Source organism: Esox lucius, chromosome 19 (genome assembly GCF_011004845.1).
Source record: "Esox lucius isolate fEsoLuc1 chromosome 19, fEsoLuc1.pri, whole genome shotgun sequence".
Taxonomy (NCBI): domain Eukaryota; kingdom Metazoa; phylum Chordata; class Actinopteri; order Esociformes; family Esocidae; genus Esox; species Esox lucius.
This window is the reverse complement of record NC_047587.1, coordinates 31,356,373-31,375,175: the sequence shown is the minus strand read 5'-3', so window position 1 is coordinate 31,375,175 and position 18,803 is coordinate 31,356,373. Positions and strand designations below refer to the sequence as shown.

General features: G+C 44.7%; 1 protein-coding gene across 2 annotated transcripts in view; it reads left to right on the top strand.

Moving 5' to 3' along the window:
* The window catches only part of pparab (peroxisome proliferator-activated receptor alpha b), a 41,302-nt gene extending 22,907 nt beyond the window's left edge, over nucleotides 1–18,395 (top strand). The window contains exons 3-6 of one of the 2 annotated variants that reach the window (XM_034288333.1): nucleotides 5,424–5,562; nucleotides 10,814–11,013; nucleotides 12,975–13,431; nucleotides 13,649–18,395. In XM_034288333.1, the coding sequence (XP_034144224.1) occupies nucleotides 5,424–5,562; nucleotides 10,814–11,013; nucleotides 12,975–13,431; nucleotides 13,649–13,893 (1,041 nt within the window). In that variant the 3' untranslated portion in view covers nucleotides 13,894–18,395. Of the gene's footprint in view, nucleotides 1–5,423; nucleotides 5,563–10,813; nucleotides 11,014–12,974; nucleotides 13,440–13,648 lie in introns of those variants that run through there. The other variant, XM_034288334.1, reaches the window with a different exon arrangement.
* Nucleotides 18,396–18,803: the final 408 nt, after the last annotated feature.

Genomic DNA, 18,803 nt, shown 5'->3' with positions numbered 1-18,803 from the left:
ACAGCCACATCCCCAGTTATAAGAGGGTGTGCACACTTATGCAACCAGGTTATTGTAGGTTTTTATTTTTCATTTTTCCCCCTTGAAGATTTCAGTTTTGTTTTTCAATTTAATTGTTCACATTATAGGTCACATAAAAAGTGGAAAAAGTTCTGACATGCTTTATCTTTGTCTCATTCTTTTACATCACAAAAACCTGGCACATTCACAGGGGTGTGTAAACTTTTTATATCCACTGTATATTTAGAAAAACTTCTGTTCTATGTACTGAATGCTCATCATTAAGGGGTTTTTGAACCGCTCTTAGTCTGACCCGTCGCCTAAGACCTGTTTGCCTTGGGAGACCCTACCAGGGGCATATAGCCCCAGACAACATAGCTCCTAGGGTCACTCGGGTACTCAAACCCCTCCACCATGTTAAGGTGGCAGTTCTTGGAGGGGAAACCCCTTAATGATGATTAAAATTATGTGTACCGTGACGTCGCCCGGTATGGCGCAGCCGGGGCCCCACCCTGGAGCCAGGCCCGGGGTTGGGGCTCGTATGCGAGCGCCTGGTGGCCGGGCCTTCCCCCATGGGGCCCGGCCGGGCTCAGCCCGAACGGGCGACGTGGGGCCGCCCTCCCGTGGGCTCACCACCCACAGGAGGGACCATAAGGGGCCGGTGCGAAGAGGATCGGGCGGCAGTCGAAGGCAGGGGCCTAGACAACCCGATCTCTGGACACGGAAACTAGCTCTAGGGACGTGGAATGTCACCTCGCTGGCGGGGAAGGAGCCTGAGTTAGTGCGTGAGGTTGAGAGGTTCCGATTAGAGGTAGTCGGGATCACCTCTACGCACGGCTTGGGCTCTGGAACCACACTCCTTGAGAGAGGATGGACTCTTCACCACTCTGGAGTTGCCCATGGTGAGAGGCGGCGGGCTGGTGTGGGTTTGCGTATAGCTCCCCAGCTCTGCCGCCATGTGTTGGAGTTTACCCCAGTGAACGAGAGGGTCGTTTCCCTGCGCCTACGGGTCGCAGTGCAGAGTACCCGACCTTCTTGGAGTCTCTGGGAGGGGTGCTGGAAAGTGCTCCGACTGGGGACTCTATTGTTCTACTGGGGGACTTCAACGCCCACGTGGGCAACGACAGTGACACCTGGAGGGGCGTGATTGGGAGGAACGGCCCCCCTGATCTGAACCCGAGTGGTGTTCAGTTATTGGACTTCTGTGCTAGTCACAGTTTGTCCATAACGAACACCATGTTCAAGCATAAGGGTGTCCATCAGTGCACGTGGCACCAGGACACCCTAGGCCGCAGGTCGATGATCGACTTTGTTGTCGTCTCATCTGACCTGCGGTCGTATGTCTTGGACACTCGGGTGAAGAGAGGGGCGGAGCTGTCAACTGATCACCACCTGGTGGTGAGTTGGATCCGATGGCGGGGAAAGAAGCTGGACAGACTCGGCAGGCCCAAGCGTACTGTAAGGGTCTGCTGGGAACGTCTGGCCGAGTCTCCTGTCAGAGAGATCTTCAACTCCCACCTCCGGCAGAGCTTCGACTGGATCCCGAGGGAGGTTGGAGATATTGAGTCCGAGTGGACCATGTTCTCCACCGCCATTGTCGAAGCGGCCGCTCGGAGCTGTGGCCGTAAGGTCTCCGGTGCCTGTCGAGGCGGCAATCCCCGAACCCGGTTGTGGACACCGGAAGTAAGGGATGCCGTCAAGCTGAAGAAGGAATCCTATCAGGCCTGGTTGGCTTGTGGGACTCCTGACGCAGCTGACGGGTACCGACAGGCCAAGCGGGCTGCAGCCCGGGTGGTTGTGGAGGCAAAAACTCTGGCCTGGGAGGAGTTCGGTGAGGCCATGGAGAAGGACTATCGGCTGGCCTCGAAGAGATTCTGGCAAACCATCCGGCGCCTCAGGAGAGGGAAACAGTGCCCTACCAACGCTGTTTACAGTAGAGGTGGGCAGCTGTTGACCTCAACTGAGGATGTCGTCGGGCGGTGGAAGGAGTACTTCGAGGATCTCCTCAATCCCGCTGTCACTTCTTCCATTGAGGAAGCAGAGGATGAGGTATCAGAGGTGGACTCGTCCATCACCCGGGCTGAAGTCACTGAGGTGGTCAAGAAACTCCTCGGTGGCAAGGCACCGGGGGTGGATGAGATCCGCCCTGAGTACCTCAAGTCTCTGGATGTTGTGGGGCTGTCTTGGTTGACACGCCTGTGCAACATCGCGTGGCGGTCGGGGACAGTGCCTCTGGGATGGCAGACCGGGGTGGTGGTCCCTCTTTTTAAGAAGGGGGACCGGAGGGTGTGTTCCAACTATAGGGGGATCACACTTCTCAGCCTCCCCGGGAAAGTCTATGCCAGGGTTCTGGAGAGGAGAATACGGCCGATAGTAGAACCTCGGATTCAGGAGGAACAGTGTGGTTTTCGTCCGGGCCGTGGAACACTGGACCAGCTCTATACCCTCTACAGGGTGTTGGAGGGTTCATGGGAGTTTGCCCAACCAATCCACATGTGTTTTGTGGATTTGGAGAAGGCATTCGACTGTGTCCCTCGAGGCATCTTGTGGAGGGTGCTTGGGGAATATGGGGTCCTGGGTCCTTTGCTAAGGGCTGTCAGGTCCCTGTACAACCGAAGCAGGAGCTTGGTCCGCATTGCCGGCAGTAAGTCAGACTTGTTCCCAGTGCATGTTGGACTCCGGCAGGGCTGCCCTTTGTCACCGGTTCTGTTCATAATTTTTATGGACAGAATTTCTAGGCGCAGCCAGGGGCCAGAGGGTGTCAGGTTTGGGGACCACACAATTTCGTCTCTGCTCTTTGCAGATGATGTTGTCGTGTTGGCCCCTTCTAACCAGGACCTTCAGCATGTGCTGGGACGGTTTGCAGCCGAGTGTGAAGCGGTGGGGATGAAAATCAGTACCTCCAAATCCGAGGCCATGGTCCTCAGTCGGAAAAGGGTGGCTTGCCCACTTCAGGTTGGTGGAGAGTGCCTGCCTCAAGTGGAGGAGTTTAAGTATCTAGGGGTCTTGTTCACGAGTGAGGGAAGGATGGAACGGGAGATTGACAGACGGATCGGTGCAGCTTCTGCAGTAATGCAGTCGATGTATCGGTCTGTCGTGGTGAAGAAAGAGCTGAGCCGCAAGGCGAAGCTCTCGATTTACCAGTCAATCTACGTTCCTACTCTCACCTATGGTCATGAGCTTTGGGTCATGACCGAAAGGACAAGATCCCGGATACAGGCGGCCGAAATGAGCTTTCTCCGCAGGGTGGCCGGGCGATCCCTTAGAGATAGGGTGAGAAGCTCGGTCACCCGGGAGGAGCTCAGAGTAGAGCCGCTGCTCCTCCACATCGAGAGGGGTCAGCTGAGGTGGCTTGGGCATCTTTTTCGGATGCCTCCGGAACGCCTTCCTGGGAAGGTGTTCCGGTCCCGTCCCACCGGGAGGAGACCCCGGGGAAGACCTAGGACACGCTGGAGGGACTATGTCTCCCGGCTGGCCTGGGAACGCCTCGGTGTCCCCCCGGAAGAGCTGGAGGAAGTGTCTGGGGAGAGGGAAGTCTGGGCATCCCTGCTTAGACTGCTGCCCCCGCGATCCGGCCCCGGATAAGCGGAAGAAGATGGTATGGTATGGTACTGAATGCTAACAGTGACAGAATAACAGTGGTTGGACGCAAAAAGCAACAATAATGTGTCCTAAACAGCAAGCACATTGCCGAGCTGCTGGTACGGCTCCTCACCTGGTTAATTGTTCATGAGCATGTTGAAGAGCAACCCAAGCTAATGTGTTCTGTCACAAGTCACTGGACCGACAGTTAACGTGCTACCATACGTGACAGCAAGAGCATGATATTTCGGTGTTATTCAGAGCCACTAAGAATACACAACCCGATCTTTGATCCGGTACCGCTCAGTGTGCTGATCCAGTGACTTAGGTGCCGCGTACGGTACAGAGCCTGTGACTGGGCCCTGAGGAGAAGGGTCCGTTTCAACCCCCGGTGCAAGTCAGGCGAATACAAAGAGGTTCCGATCCGCAATCCTGCATTCTTTTTTACCCTGAACACGCGGCCAGTGTTTTCGAGGTGCCTGGCTAGTCCGCCTGGTTCTGTGCCAGGTCTGATCCACTGTGAGGCGTCACGTGGCAAAGTTGGCGGAACTCTCAATCACTTGTCTTCCTCATGTCAACAGACTGTTACACTAAGTTCCAGCCAGGCAGGCGGGCCCCATAGCAGGACGGGCCATCGCGTACCCTGTCCTGACTGGTCCTGGCTCAGAGCTGACTGAACTGGACGGGAACAGGGATTCTAGAACACCAGCTCAGTCCTTTACCTGGTCCACGGAGTGGCCCGGGCAAGGAGATCGCTCGTAAACCTGAGGTCACAGTTGCTCTTACTGTTGAACTCTGTGAACTTCCCTCTTGGCCGATCAAACTGAGAGGGGCGATGTTTGGAAGCTTAGTCAGTTTTGAATGATGAAAGGGGAAGGTTTAGATTGCTGGATGCCGATTGGTCAAGCAGCCTCCCAGCTGAATCCTCTCCAGTTTCGCTCGTACCTCAAGTACCTGAGCCACTGCTCGTCCGCTGTCCGGTCACCCGAGTGGGAGAGGAGGGAAGGGGAATGAACACAGCCGATGGACGGAGACACGAGACAGGCCTGGCGTGTGGCCATTATCTGTCAGGACTCCAGCCCCGACCTCGTTCACCCACCATGGGTCTGTGTGTGTGTGTGTGTGTGTGTGTGCGTGTGTGCACGCGGTATGAGTCTGGGGTTGGCCCAGGCTGTGCGAAGGGCATTGAGGAGATCTTTCACTAGAATGGGGAAATTAAGGACTTGGGATGATGATGGCTAAATACACTTCTTCTTAAGCAATTCCCAGTGCGTGTCCCTCCCCTCCCCCCTGGCCACTACCCACTTAGCACAGGACATTTAACACATCTCAAAGCCAGATGCTGCTGTTCGTCAGGGTTGTGAAACATCAGTGAAGTCATGCCGGGAACGTGATTAGCACGTACATTCCCTCTGGTAGTGTCAAGCTCCAGTCATTGAGTCCAGAGTCTGCATTTCACTTTGGCTGCTGGCGGATATGAGGAGAAACTGGGTTTCCTGATGTCATATTCTAGGCTGGGGAGGGCTGGCTCTAACAATTTGGGGGCCCTCAACTAATTTTATTCGGGGCCCCTTCTCACAGAGGTCCCCTAGCAGTCGGGGGTCTAAGTGACCGCTTAAGTCGCTTTTGGCTAGAACTGGACCTGAGGCCAGCTGTAGGCTTAAGTGATTGAACACATTTAATGAAGGTTGCGCAGTTGATAGGTATTGGCATAAACTGTCAATTAGTTGCTTTTTCCAAGTAAAATACTGTGTGTTGTAGTTCACCTGCTGAGTGGGAGCCGTGTTTTGTCTCCCGGGTGAGGTCTGTCGCGTCTCAACACATCTCTGTACTCTCTGTAGGGGTTCTTCCGCCGGACCATCCGCCTCAAGCTGGATTATGACAAGTGTGAGCGCCGGTGTAAGATACAGAAGAAGAACCGCAACAAGTGCCAATACTGCCGCTTCCAGAAGTGCCTGTCTGTGGGCATGTCCCATAACGGTGAGGAGAACACACACTTCAGGAATGTCGCTCAAGCCTGGTTGGAAAACACAACGTTATTCCCATTCAAAATCCATAACCAGAACAGAACCTAGGCATATCCTTAAACCAATTGCAAATGTTTGCCTAAACAGAATTTTCTTGGTGGGGACAAGTTAGTGAAATGTGAACACACACACACTCATACAGTTAATTGAACTGACTTACTCCAATGGTATATCTTATCCATGTCATAGTTTTTGTGGAGAAACATACAAACACACCCATTATTCCACATCGATACCATTTTATTTTTTGCTGTGAAATAACAAAAACTCTTATGTCTGTCTTGATGTGTGCTTGCTTGCAGACTATACATGATTTGCCATTGTGAAGGTCAGTAAAACTGAGGTTGGGTTATATTGAGTTGCCTAAACCCACTTACATTTTAGCTGTGAAGGTCAGTAAAACTGTGAGGTGGGGTTGGCTGAACGCTTTCATTGCGAAGGTGTGGACATTGAAGGGGAGCTGGTTTCAGTCTGCTGATCATGTGACAAAGGTTGCACTGCACCGGGCTGGACAGTACATGAGTCCGATTGGTCAGTGAGCTGAAATAGTGGAGAATTGCTGGTAATTTAGAGTGATAGTGAGCATGAAGGTGTTGGGTCTGTCAATAGTATACATTAATAGTTAAATATTAAGTTTTAGCACTCTAACGTCCAAAATGGGAATAGCAGAAACAATGTGCCTGTGGTGGAATTCTTACAAATAGCTCCTCTAACCAGTCCACTTTCCAGAAAACAACTTCTTAACACTATATAACAAAAATATGAATGTAATGTACACGCGCTATTAATATTATGTAAATTACATAAAAGAATGAATTGACAAACAAAAACCTTGATATACTCAATTAGTTAGTTACATGTGTGTTTTATATTTTAAAAAATACAACATGGCTTTCTGAACCTTAGCGAAAGTTTAAAGTCTGCTTTTGTACAATGGATTGAAATAGAATTGTTTATGAGTCAATGTGGAACGATGTGAAGGGATTCTTGTGAAGGGGCCAAGGTCACCGATAGAGACAGACAGACACAGGCTTGGCCCACACAGAAAACTCATGCACATCAGCTTTTCTCCACAGCACATCATGGAGTTTAACCTTCAAGACATTATTTTCACAATAATCTCCTTTTTATAGTTAGTTTAAATAATTATTGTTGGCAAAATGGGGAGCAAACCAACATTACCACTTGTCTAGGCCTTATTGCATGACATTAATTACTGTGAAAATACAATTATCTTTTACAAACAAGAGTCGATTTGTAAATTGTACAGTATGTATTTACCATAATTTCTATTAAATACATTGTAAATGCAAGTAAAGAAACAACTGGTTAGTCAGTAATCTTAATTAAATAAGGACCTTTATTCACAGTATAATACAACTGCCATTGTCAAGTGTATTTATAACTTCATGGCTTCCCACACTTGAAAAGGGAAGGAATTGACCAGACTCAGGATTTCACTCGTTCTTCAATTTATTTGACCAGTAACAAGAAAGGTGAAAAACCTTTAAACATACAAAAAATAACACACATTAAATAAAGCTCAATCTTTCCCATTAAATACAATACAACACGGAACATCAAGCAAAGGGTAAGTATATTTTACACATAGATATTAAATAGACATAGATATTTCATTTTGTTATCCCAGGTAAACAGTGTAAATCTGGCATTGCATACCCAGAAAGCCAGCTCTACTTTTAGACCTATTTCCTTTCAAAGTAACCTGTTGTTGTTTGTTTACCCTTGATCATTCTATACAGCATTTCCATATTTTATTCATAATTTCACCAAAATGAAATCAAGCATTCTAAACCATTAACTGTGAATTAGAACAATATTAATAGGTTCAGAAATGGTTAAATATCTTTGTACAAACTAACAATTCACCCTTTGTATTTAAATGAAGAAAAATTACTTCAAGAAAACTTTCAGAAAATTCATCAAGGACGTGTCTTCAACAATGATTACCAATTTAAGCAGCTTAAAACAAGGACTTTAGCCACTTGCAAAGGCAATTACTCATGTACAGAGATGTTTTAGCCTCAATCTACTAATAGTGCAATAAACAATGTATCAACAGACCACACATTTCGTTTGCCCATACAAACTACCACGCAGCCAGCAATCACATGTACAGTCTTCAAAGTCCAGTAAAGAGATGTGAGCTTACCGGTAGCCCCTTTGATCTTTTTCCATGAGTTTTAATTCTGTGATTCTTCAGCGATTTCTCTTTTCTTTCACTGTTCTTAGCTGCATTGCAAACCTGAACAAACTTGCTCTGCTTGTATTGTCTGAAGGTTTCTGACGTGCACTGCTAATTAGTTTAATTTCGCTCACCTGCTGAGGTGCACTGCGGAGCCGCGCTCTGTCACGCGCATGCAGAAGCAGCCTCTGTCACATGCACACGCACTCAGACACACCTCCCAGCAGATCGCCGCAACAGCCATTGTGTCACAATCTAATGATAAATGTTTAGTAAATACACCAAAGATTTTACTTTAGTCACTGTCAAGCAGAATATAGCACCTTTTTCAGTTTCAATATAATGAACCATTTTATACTCCAAGTTTACATTTAAAAAAAGACTCCTTATGGAAACAATATGCATATATTAACACAGTATCATGCATGCTATTCCTCTCTGTAGGGGTACTTCAAAGAAACGACTAGAAAACATAATAAACACATGATAGGAAATATATGGCCATAATTGAATATGTAAATATATAGTTGTGCTCATACATTTGCATACCCTGGCAAAAATTGTGACATTTTGTCATTGATTTAGAAAAAATTACTGATTGTGCAAAAAAACCTGTCTTATTTAAGGATAGTGATAATATGAATCCATTTATAACTTTTTAAATATGGGAAAGGATAGAAAAAATATATTCAAAGCCTTGCAAATGCCAGTCAGTACTGTTCAATCACTTATTAAGAAGTGGAAAATTCGGGGAACTCTTGAAACCAAGCCAATGTCAGGTAGACCAAGAAAGATTTTAGCCAAAACTGCCAGAAGAAATCTTCGGGATACAAAGAAAAACCCACAGGCAACCTCAGGAGAAATACAGGCTGCTCTGGAAAAATACGGTGTGGTTGTTTCAAGAAGCACAATACTTGAACCAAAATTAGCTGCATGGTTGAGTTGCCAGAAAGAAGCCTTTACTGAACCAATGCCACAAAAAAGCCCTGATACAATATGCTCGATACACATTGACATGCCTCACAGCTTCTGGCACATTGTAATTTGGAGTGACAAGACCAAAATAGAACTTTATTGTCACAACAATAAGCACTATGTTTGGAGAGGGGTCAACAAGCCCTATAGTGAACAGAATACCATCCCCACTGTGAAGCATGGAGGTGGTTCACTGATGTTTTGGGGGTGTGTGAGGTCTAAAGGCATGGGGACAGGGGTCAGTGCCAATCTTTATGATTGTGCCAATCTGTTAAGACCTACAGTTGAATGTGAGTCCCATAAGAAATAAAAGACGTGTTTTGCCTGCTCACTCATGTATTCTTTACAAATGGTACATATATTAAGAATTCTGCAAACTTTTCAGCACATCTATATGTATGAAATATATGGCCATACATTAGTAATACATATATTAGTATATGTTTAAATAAAATAGGCAAATTTTAGGCACAAAAAATAAATGTTTTCTACATAAATGTCAATATATAATAGTTCCGTGTAGGGGGAGCTGGTGGCATTGATCTCAGGACACAACTCTAGTTATAATGTCACTTAACACTATCAAGAACCCAATCAAGCTGTAGATCACTATAGTAGCTGCACATTGTTGAACTGTAGCATTCATTTTAAGAATCAAGTGGACGTTATTTGTTCTTCTTTTTCACTTCCTCATCTTAACATGCTGTCTGTCCTCTGTCTTCACATGCTGGCTTCTGTCTCTTCCAGTGGAGGAGTTATGCCTATCTGCTATGAAGCTTAGCTGCAGCCTAGGCTGGTTGTTTTTTGGTTGAACAGACGTTCTGACAGATCAGAGGGTTGGAGACTCACACCCTCAGCTTAAATTCTCCTCCAGAGCCTCACTTCCTCTTTCTGTAATGAGAGGTGGCTGGCGCTTTCCGATCCCCATCCTCCTGACCTGGGTTCAAATGCAACTTAAAACCTTTCAAATACATTCAGCGCCTGCGTTAGCCATCCCTTGAGGGATAGGTGGGCGGGTTTAGCACTCTGAGGCATTTTAATTGATTATATTGTGCCAAGTAGGTTCAGTGAAACTGACGTTGGAATGATGTCAAATAGTATTTGACTCCAGATCTTCCACCCTCCACAGGTATCTGCCAGGTTTAGAGGAACCATCTAATAAGTAATCTAATAAGGTGTCATACTGAGAACCGGCTTGCTGTACTGTAATCTACCATTCAGTTAATGTGTGTGTGTAATCACAATAGAAAATCAGTAGTCCTGGAAGCCAGGGAAATCCTGAATTGTCCTGAATTATCCCTTTGCCAACCCATAAATATATGTAATACATGCACCTGCTGTTGCCTTTTGAGGAGCGTGTTTGTATTTGTTTGTTTGTTTGTTTGTTTGTTTGTTTGTGTGTGTGTGTGTGTGTGTGTGTGTGCTAGCCCACTGTGTCAGAGGGAAGGGATTATTGTTAGAGCAACTGTAATCTGATTAGTCAGACACTTAGGCTCAGGCCGTCTCGGAGTCGCTTTGTACCAAACAACACACTCATGTATACCAGGGTTGGGGAATTTCTGAATGTAATTTCATTTAGACAATGCACTTCACTTGAATTTGAACTGGCCTCAACACACAGGAATCTAACCGTGAATCAACTGAAATGGAAGAAGTATAATTTCTCATTAAAAGCTAGAAAACCATTTGATGTGTGATGTTGAATTGAAGGATATGGATGTCACTCGTGCCATTTAAAATATTTTTTTAGATTATAACTCAAAGTCAAACCGTGTTTTATTTGTTTTGAGGTGTTTGAATATTACCTTCTATATATCATTGTTTGATGTCACCAATGCTGCCAGCTGTGTTTTCTCCTATGTGTAAAATAACGTATTGAACATTAATAATTCATGAAACTCCTATTTCACGTCTCAGTTGATTTGTTGACCAATACCCAATACTGCTATTAACGTAAATATTATATGTTCCCACGGCTTCGTAACTGCCATGTTGAATGTGTTCCGGCCTCCTCTCCGTTTAGCTATCCGTTTCGGTCGAATGCCCCAGTCGGAGAAGCTGAAGCTGAAGGCAGAGATCCTAACGGGGGACAGGGAGGTGGAGGACCCCAAGCAGGCCGATCAGAAGACCCTGGCCAGGCATATCTATGAGGCCTACCTGAAGAACTTCAACATGAACAAGGCCAAAGCCCGCACCATCCTCACTGGCAAAACCAGCACACCAGTAAGCGCAATGTTTAGTGGCCGTGCGTTTGTCTGTGTGTGTCTGTGTGTTTTGGGAGCAATGTTGTTTTTGCGTGTGTGTGTGTGTTCAAGGATGTTGGATCATACAAAACTAACCCTCCAAAGGGAATCATTAAAATAGTGGAAATGCAATACTGTTTGTTGCAACCCTGATTATTGCACAGCATCTCTCATCTGTATTATCAATGAGTCCCTTCGGAGTGTGTTTGGCTCTGGTGAAACAGTCCATATGTGTCAATACAATGCAGTATAACCTGGCGCGCTCTAACCGCTAGCACCCCAAGGACTGTGCAACAACAGGAATAACTTGATCAATCATTCAGAAGCCATCATGACTGGACCAGGAAAAGGACCGTCTGAATAATAAAGAGCCTTTCAGCATGACTCATAATGGACCGTTATTAATGGTGTCTGGAGACTGCTCCACCCATCCTTCCCACTCTCTTTCTTCAAAGACAGTTCCCTTGGATCTCTTGGAAGTCCATGTATTCTTTCAGACTATATGGGTGGGGTGAGGGTCGGGTTTTCCGATGACTTTCCGCCGATCGTAGGTGCGGCAGCAGACAGGGAGTAGAGATAGGGGGAAGAGTCACTCAGGAAAGCGGTCGGACACAGGTCAGTTGAAATATGCATTCATTTGTAACATGGACCTTACGGTAACTGTGGCCCTGTTTGGTCTCCATAGTCCAGTCATTAGGTGGGATTCAGTCCCTACAGCTATGAGACAAGTTTGATCTTCCCCCTAACATTCCTGATGCGCTCAAGGACTGGAAGTTGTGAGCCACCTGTCCTGTGTGGTTAGACATTCATTTCAGCTTCAGCGTTGTGTTCAGCAGGGCTTTTTGTGTCATCAGCGTCTATACAGATTTGCCGCGTTTCCTGTTGATGATCAAGCTGGTCTCGCCCCGTCACGACCATCACCAGTGATATTCTGGCATGCCGTGCCTGTCCGATGTTGTGAGCGTATCATGTTGTGAAATGAGTAAGCTGTGGAGCGTATCGGAGCTCTGGGCTTGATGTCCCAGACCAGGTGCTGGTTTGGCCTCTGTGGGAACTTCCATCACTGCAGTGCCGTTAGTGTTCCCAACCCCCAAAACAGCCTGAGCGACACAGTGACCCCAAAAAGAAAGTTGTTTTGCAGCCTAATGCCAGGGTCATTACACGTTGTTTGAGTTTTCCATTAAGTTCCAGTGCACCTATTGGTCTGTGCGGTACACAGCTCTAGAGAAACTGTAGCAAAAGGTGAATACTTAACTTATATCGAACACAAACCAAGACAATGCCTGTATGATAAACAAACATGTAGACTGTTGGTGTGATGAAGCTGTTGCGAATCAGTGGAGTTCATTAAAGTACATAGTCCTTGTGTATTTCCTTATGGAGATAATGTGGACCTGGTGTCCAGTGCTTGTGAAAGGATATGCAGGCAGCACTGTTTTTGTCTCTGTGAGGGTACATACTGTACCTGATAAGATTATATTGGCCTGTCTTCTGTTTGGCCATAACTAAGGGTATTAAAGCTAATCTTTTTTTTGCCAGAGGTCTGACAATACCAGAAATGTTTTAGGATAAATAAATGTACCATCACAGCTACAAGATGGCAATAACAAACATTGTCCTTTCGGAGACCGACAGATGAACTGTAACATGAACTGAACTGTGTTCCCTAACTTACAATAGGATCATGGTGTGGGCTCGGAGTTGGTCACATGGAAAGTTTCCAACCACCTGCAAGAAAAAGCATATTTGTGTGTCAATAAATGTTACAGTACGCTTCTAGAACTAGGCATAGTTACTAAATAGTAATATTCCATATTTTCCACAGTGTCCTGCTTAGGGGCTCATTTGGAAATAGGCAGTTGCAATCTACAGGAGTTTCTGCAGAAAAGCATTGCTACTGACTGTCTTCTCATTGCCCTATCTACCTCCATGCCCTCATAGCCCTTTGTCATCCACGACATGGAGACCCTCCAGCTGGCAGAGCAGACCCTAATGGCCAAGATGGTGGGCACAGCTGGGGGTCATCTGCTGGAGAAGGAGGCCGAAGTCCGCATCTTCCACTGCTGCCAGTGCACCTCCGTTGAGACGGTCACGGAGCTGACGGAGTTCGCCAAGTCCGTCCCCGGCTTCTCCGGCCTGGACCTGAACGACCAGGTGACTCTGCTGAAGTACGGCGTGTATGAGGCCATGTTCGCTATGCTCGCGTCCTGCATGAACAAGGATGGCCTCCTGGTGGCCTACGGGTCTGGCTTCATCACCAGGGAGTTCCTCAAGAGTCTGAGAAGGCCTTTCAGTGACATGATGGAGCCCAAGTTCCAGTTCGCCATGAAGTTCAACGGGTTGGAACTGGATGACAGTGACCTGGCTTTATTTGTGGCCGCTATCATTTGCTGTGGAGGTGAGTGAGAGAGTGAGAGACTGTCTTTGGGGTTAGTTACCATTAATTAGTATTTGGTTGTAGTATTAATTGATGATGAACACTAATAGGTTTTAGTGTTGCCTCCTACTTGAGTATGCCTCCGCTTAAGGGATTTGCTTATCACCTCCATGCAGGTCATATAGCCTCTTTTCAGGGTTGAGATAATCTCTAACTGATCCTCTTCCCTGTCCCACAGACCGCCCAGGCCTGGTCAATGTGGTCCACATCGAACGTATGCAAGAGAACATTGTTCAGGTGCTTCGGCTCCACCTGCTGGCCAACCACCCGGACCACAGCTTTCTCTTCCCCAAGCTGCTTCAGAAACTGGCCGACCTCCGTCAGCTGGTCACCGAGCATGCTCAGTTGGTCCAGGAGATAAAAAAGACAGAGGACACATCGCTCCACCCTCTGCTGCAGGAGATCTACAGGGATATGTACTGAAATCCTGAGCCCACGGATTTGAAATGCTGAGCCTGGAAGAGATGGTGTCTGCCATTTTGGGGACACAGGTGTGAAATCTCTCTGAACAATCCCACGATGATAGGGTTAAACCACTATCACCGTAGCTCAACTTTCTCAGGAGAGAGTGTTTGTGGCTTTAAGCCACAGAACAAAACAGGACTATAAGACAGGACTACAGGACAAAACCAGACAGGATTAGAAGACAGGACTGACAGAATAAGACAGGACTACAAGACAAGACAGGACAAGATTACAGGACAGAATCGGACTACAGCACTAATTGACTACAGTACAGGACAGTATAGGACCGGACTACAGGACTAAAGCACTTCAGGAGCGGACTACCGGACAGGAAGGAACAGAACAGGTCTATAGCACAGGGCTCCAGGGTAGAACATGGCTACAGAACACTGGTCTAGACCAATGTGGCGCCTGCACATCCACCAGCCACAGGAACCTGTAAGGCTGTATCACATGTGAGGAATGAAGCTGCGATGTGGAGCAGAACTGATGCCCTCAATCCCACGGAGATGCAGCTCCCATAGAGATAATGTGTGAGGCCCAGTGTAAACTCCTCAGCTCGTCAGCAGATCAAATAATCAACTACTCGTTCTGGGTAACTATGATTCAGTCAGACTATAAGCACCAGGATCATGGTTCAGTGTGGAGGATAGGCACATCTCTTCCAGGGTCCTGGATCAAGAATAGCACCGTGTGTTGTCTGAACCACCACTCCAGCAGTATCTCTTTAACTACGTCATCTTGTACCGCACTTCAGAGAACGTGATAAGGACGCACAACCATTTTGCAGTACAGACGCCCAAGTGAATTCTTAGCCGACTGCAGAGTTAAGATGTTCAGAAAAGGTAGCTTTGTAGCAACTAGCCATGCCGCCGCAGTGAGATGTTTGGGAATGCATGGTCAATGGGGTCCTGGTTAGGGTGTCCTGTCAGATGTGGATGCAGTGTTTCAGAAATCCAACCCGAAAAGACATTTAAGCCTTACAGATTGCTTCATTCATTTTGGGAAAGGTCTCCTGTGCCTTTTCAAGCATTTACTCCTACTTAGGTTTTAACAAATCGTGTTTTTCCTAAAGGCGGATTCCTCCGAAAAAAACACCTGTGGTTAATTAAACTTACAGTCTAGCGTTGTCATCCGCTAATGTTATGAGATATGAGGCTGCAGAGTTTCAGAATGTACTGCCCTCCTCCTTTTACAGTGTTTAGTCGTTTGTTCTCTCAGAACCACAGCCTCAGTTGGAGGGACAGTTTTGGCCTTAACAGAAGCTTTCAGTATTCAAACATCAGTTACTCATCAGTATGTGTACAGAGACGGATTCACCATGTGCTGTGTAGGGACGTTTTTTTCCACATACCTTACCATTCATGTCATTCCCCTCTTCTATCCTGACCAAACTCCACCCTGGAAATGTTGATGTTCTTTCTATTAATTTCATAAAACCAATGTGAAGCTCAGTGAACCAGATATTTCTGTACTATTTCTCACAAGGACAAATGAACTACAATGTCAATGGTGTTTCCCCGACTCTTTAGAACCAGCTCCTTCAGGACATATGTTTGTACGCAGTTTGATTTCACTCATAGGAATGATTCAGAAATGACCACAGTCAGAGATTCACTGCATCCACAATGCAACACTGACTTGAGTCTCTTTTATATGTAAAACTGTACCTCTGTTATTATGCCTGTTTTACAAACACAATTATTTGGCACTCCATCTTGTATTGTATTATGTTATTATATCTGATAATACATTGAACCACCTTAACACATGCAGATTTGCCACATTTAAACTTTAAAATATGCAGATTTACCACATTTAAACATTAACACATGCATATTTGCCACATTTAAACCTAAACATTTGCAGATTCACCACATTTAAACCATACCACATGCAGATTTCACCACAGTTAAACCTCAACACATGCAAACTTACCACATTTAAATAGATCTTTTCAATACAGTGTGTTCTTTTACTCTCTCATATCACTCTGCCGCCATTACATATCTGACTCAATCTTAATCTCTTCATCATCCCCTTTTATCAGACCCATTGTTCTCTCTCTTTCTCTATTGCTGTCTCTCGCTCTTGTTCTTTCTCACTGTAATCGTAGTGTCTGCTTCCTTTGGTTTGGCATGGTCAACTTCTTGCTTGCTTCATAGATTAGGGTTCAATTGTACAACACAATTATACAAAATATCTTGCATTGATGATGGATTCATTTTGTTTTGTATTTAGAATAGAAGAACAAACATAATGTGACTGATTTAAGATGGAATGTCAACTACCCAGTTCTGTGTTCCTTTTTGCTTTTTCTGTGATTTCAAGTATGCTTGGAAAACAGGTTACACATGGACTTCAGTTGTTTAGACATTAATACATTAAACTAGACATCAATCCATCACAAACCTGCTGGGGAAGGTGCAAGGACAGAATTCCATATCCATTCATGTTTGTCTGGTGGAAAGGACACGTATGTGTATTTTCCGTGAGGACGTTTTTTTTTTTTGTTCTTTTATTTACCAAATTGTCATCTGAATACACTAATCAAGGATTTGGTTTTTGTATTGGACCTAAATTCACTCGCTGTAACGCATCGTTTTACCCGGAGGTATACAAGATACTAATTATTAATGGATATTTCTCTGTCTGTTAAAAATGTTTCAATATTTTAAATTGTACAGAAATGTGGGTACGTGTTTGCTTAAGTGCTACCCAATTTGACAATGTTATAATTGAGTTAGATCATATTTTTTTACAAACGCTAACGTATGTTGTATCTATTGACTATCTGCAAATTGTTTAGTTGAGTAAATAGGTTGAAGAGTGGAATGTAAATAGAATAACTAGGAGTAAGTGGTGATGGAACCATGGATTTGATTCCCGATGGGGACATTCCTTTTGTTAATTAAAAACATAGAGAGAGAGTTACCATGCTGTGTATGTGCTGTACTTAGTTGTAGGGATACTAAAAGCACTCATAGCAAATATCAAGACTTGACTGCAAGACCTGTTATGGGTTACTGGCACTATATTTTCACTATGGTAGTTTTGAATTGACCAGACATTAGTAAATAATTGGTGTTAAGACTAGCAATAAGCTATCTTGATACAGATCATACAATACTGAAGGAATGTTCTGGATTCACCACATAAATGGTATTTGACTACTTCACCCTGTACTTTAAGCCAAACTGTTTGATGGCACTATGATATTATTTCTGTGGTCTGAATACGCACTCGTAACTTGTCCACTTGAACAGCTAAATGCAGTAAAAGCAAAAAGATGCTGGAATAAGTATATTGGTTACTAGAAAATGTGTGATTCCAACCCTGGATGCTGATTGGCTGAAAGCCATGTTATATTAGACCACACAACACAGGGACAACAAAACATTACTTTTTGGCAATAAGGAACCTCAGGGGGTTGTGGTATGTGCAAATATAACCCACCCCTTGTGCCTTGTTGCTTAACTAACATGCTCCCATTGTCTCAAGCTTTTTGCTTGCTTTCCTCCTCGCTGCTACGTTCTGATTGACTTAACCATAATCATGCCATATGTTAGATCACAGAGTTTTAAGCTGCATGTAATGGCAGATTTACAGACCTCCATAGAATTCTGCCTCTACCTATCACCTGGGATTTAGATTCTACACACCACTTGTGCCTTAACCCATGCCATAAAACATTAGAAACCATAAAGTGAAACCCTACAGATCCACACCGTTTTGCAAAGTTCTGTGCTGGGATGTCAAACAAAATAAAACTGTAGAAAGACTGGATATGACATCATGACACAGTTAGGGGCACTGTCTGAGTAGTGATACTGTAGGCAGACACATCATTGTTTAATCTGTCGACTATAGCGACTGTTTGAAATGACATTTGTCCACATTAGAGGTCCCTCTCTTGCAATAGTAAAAATACTGGCAGTGTCATACAATATATAGGTTCTGAATCTAGAGCTGAAATACAGAGGAGAAATCAAGTCATTGGTAAACTGATAGCCTTAGGGATGTATATTGTTTCGTGTTGAATTGACAAGGGACATTTGACATGTATCAGGGAAAATGTTGTCTTCCTTAGTTTATACTAGCTCAGGACATAGCAAGGTACTGTTCTCCCTTTTTCCTCTTTTTCCAGTGATTTTATAGTGCTCTATCATACAGCACACAATAATGATAGTAATAAATAATACCATTTTAGAAATTATAAGGGCAGCATATACAGGAATAAGATTTTTATTTTGTAGTAATTTTCTAATGTCATGGAGGTGATGCAGTGGTTTTGTGGCTAGTGTCAAAGGCTGGAAAAAGTCTCTGGATGTTTTGTTGATGTATGCTGTTGCTTGGTAACAATACTGTAAATGTTGACGAATGTACTGTATATCTAGTCATTTAAACAATAAACAAGTTCACTTTGAAATGATTTCAAAATAAATTACTTTGAAATCAAACATTATTGTCTGTATCAGTTAATGCAACAAAATATTACAATTTGCATGAATGCATGAATACATCTGAAATCAGACTTCCGGATTGGATGTTGATTAATGCAGAACACTGGCAATCAAAATAGATGTTCTATCAGAGTGACCATGCTGCTTGGGAAGTGTATTTGATTATGATGTAGGACATAGAGTGCACAGTTTGTATGTAAAGTCGAATCTGAAGCTTTTAAAACCCTCAATGAAGATTAGAAAACATTATATATTATACAGTAATTAATCACTGAAACATAACCAAACAGTCAAACCCTCAGGTTAACCAAAATCAACAGTTAGGAAGATCATTAATAAGAACAGCATTGGTGAGCTCAAAAACTGCAAATGGCCTGGTAGGCAAAGTAAGACCTCATCAGTGGA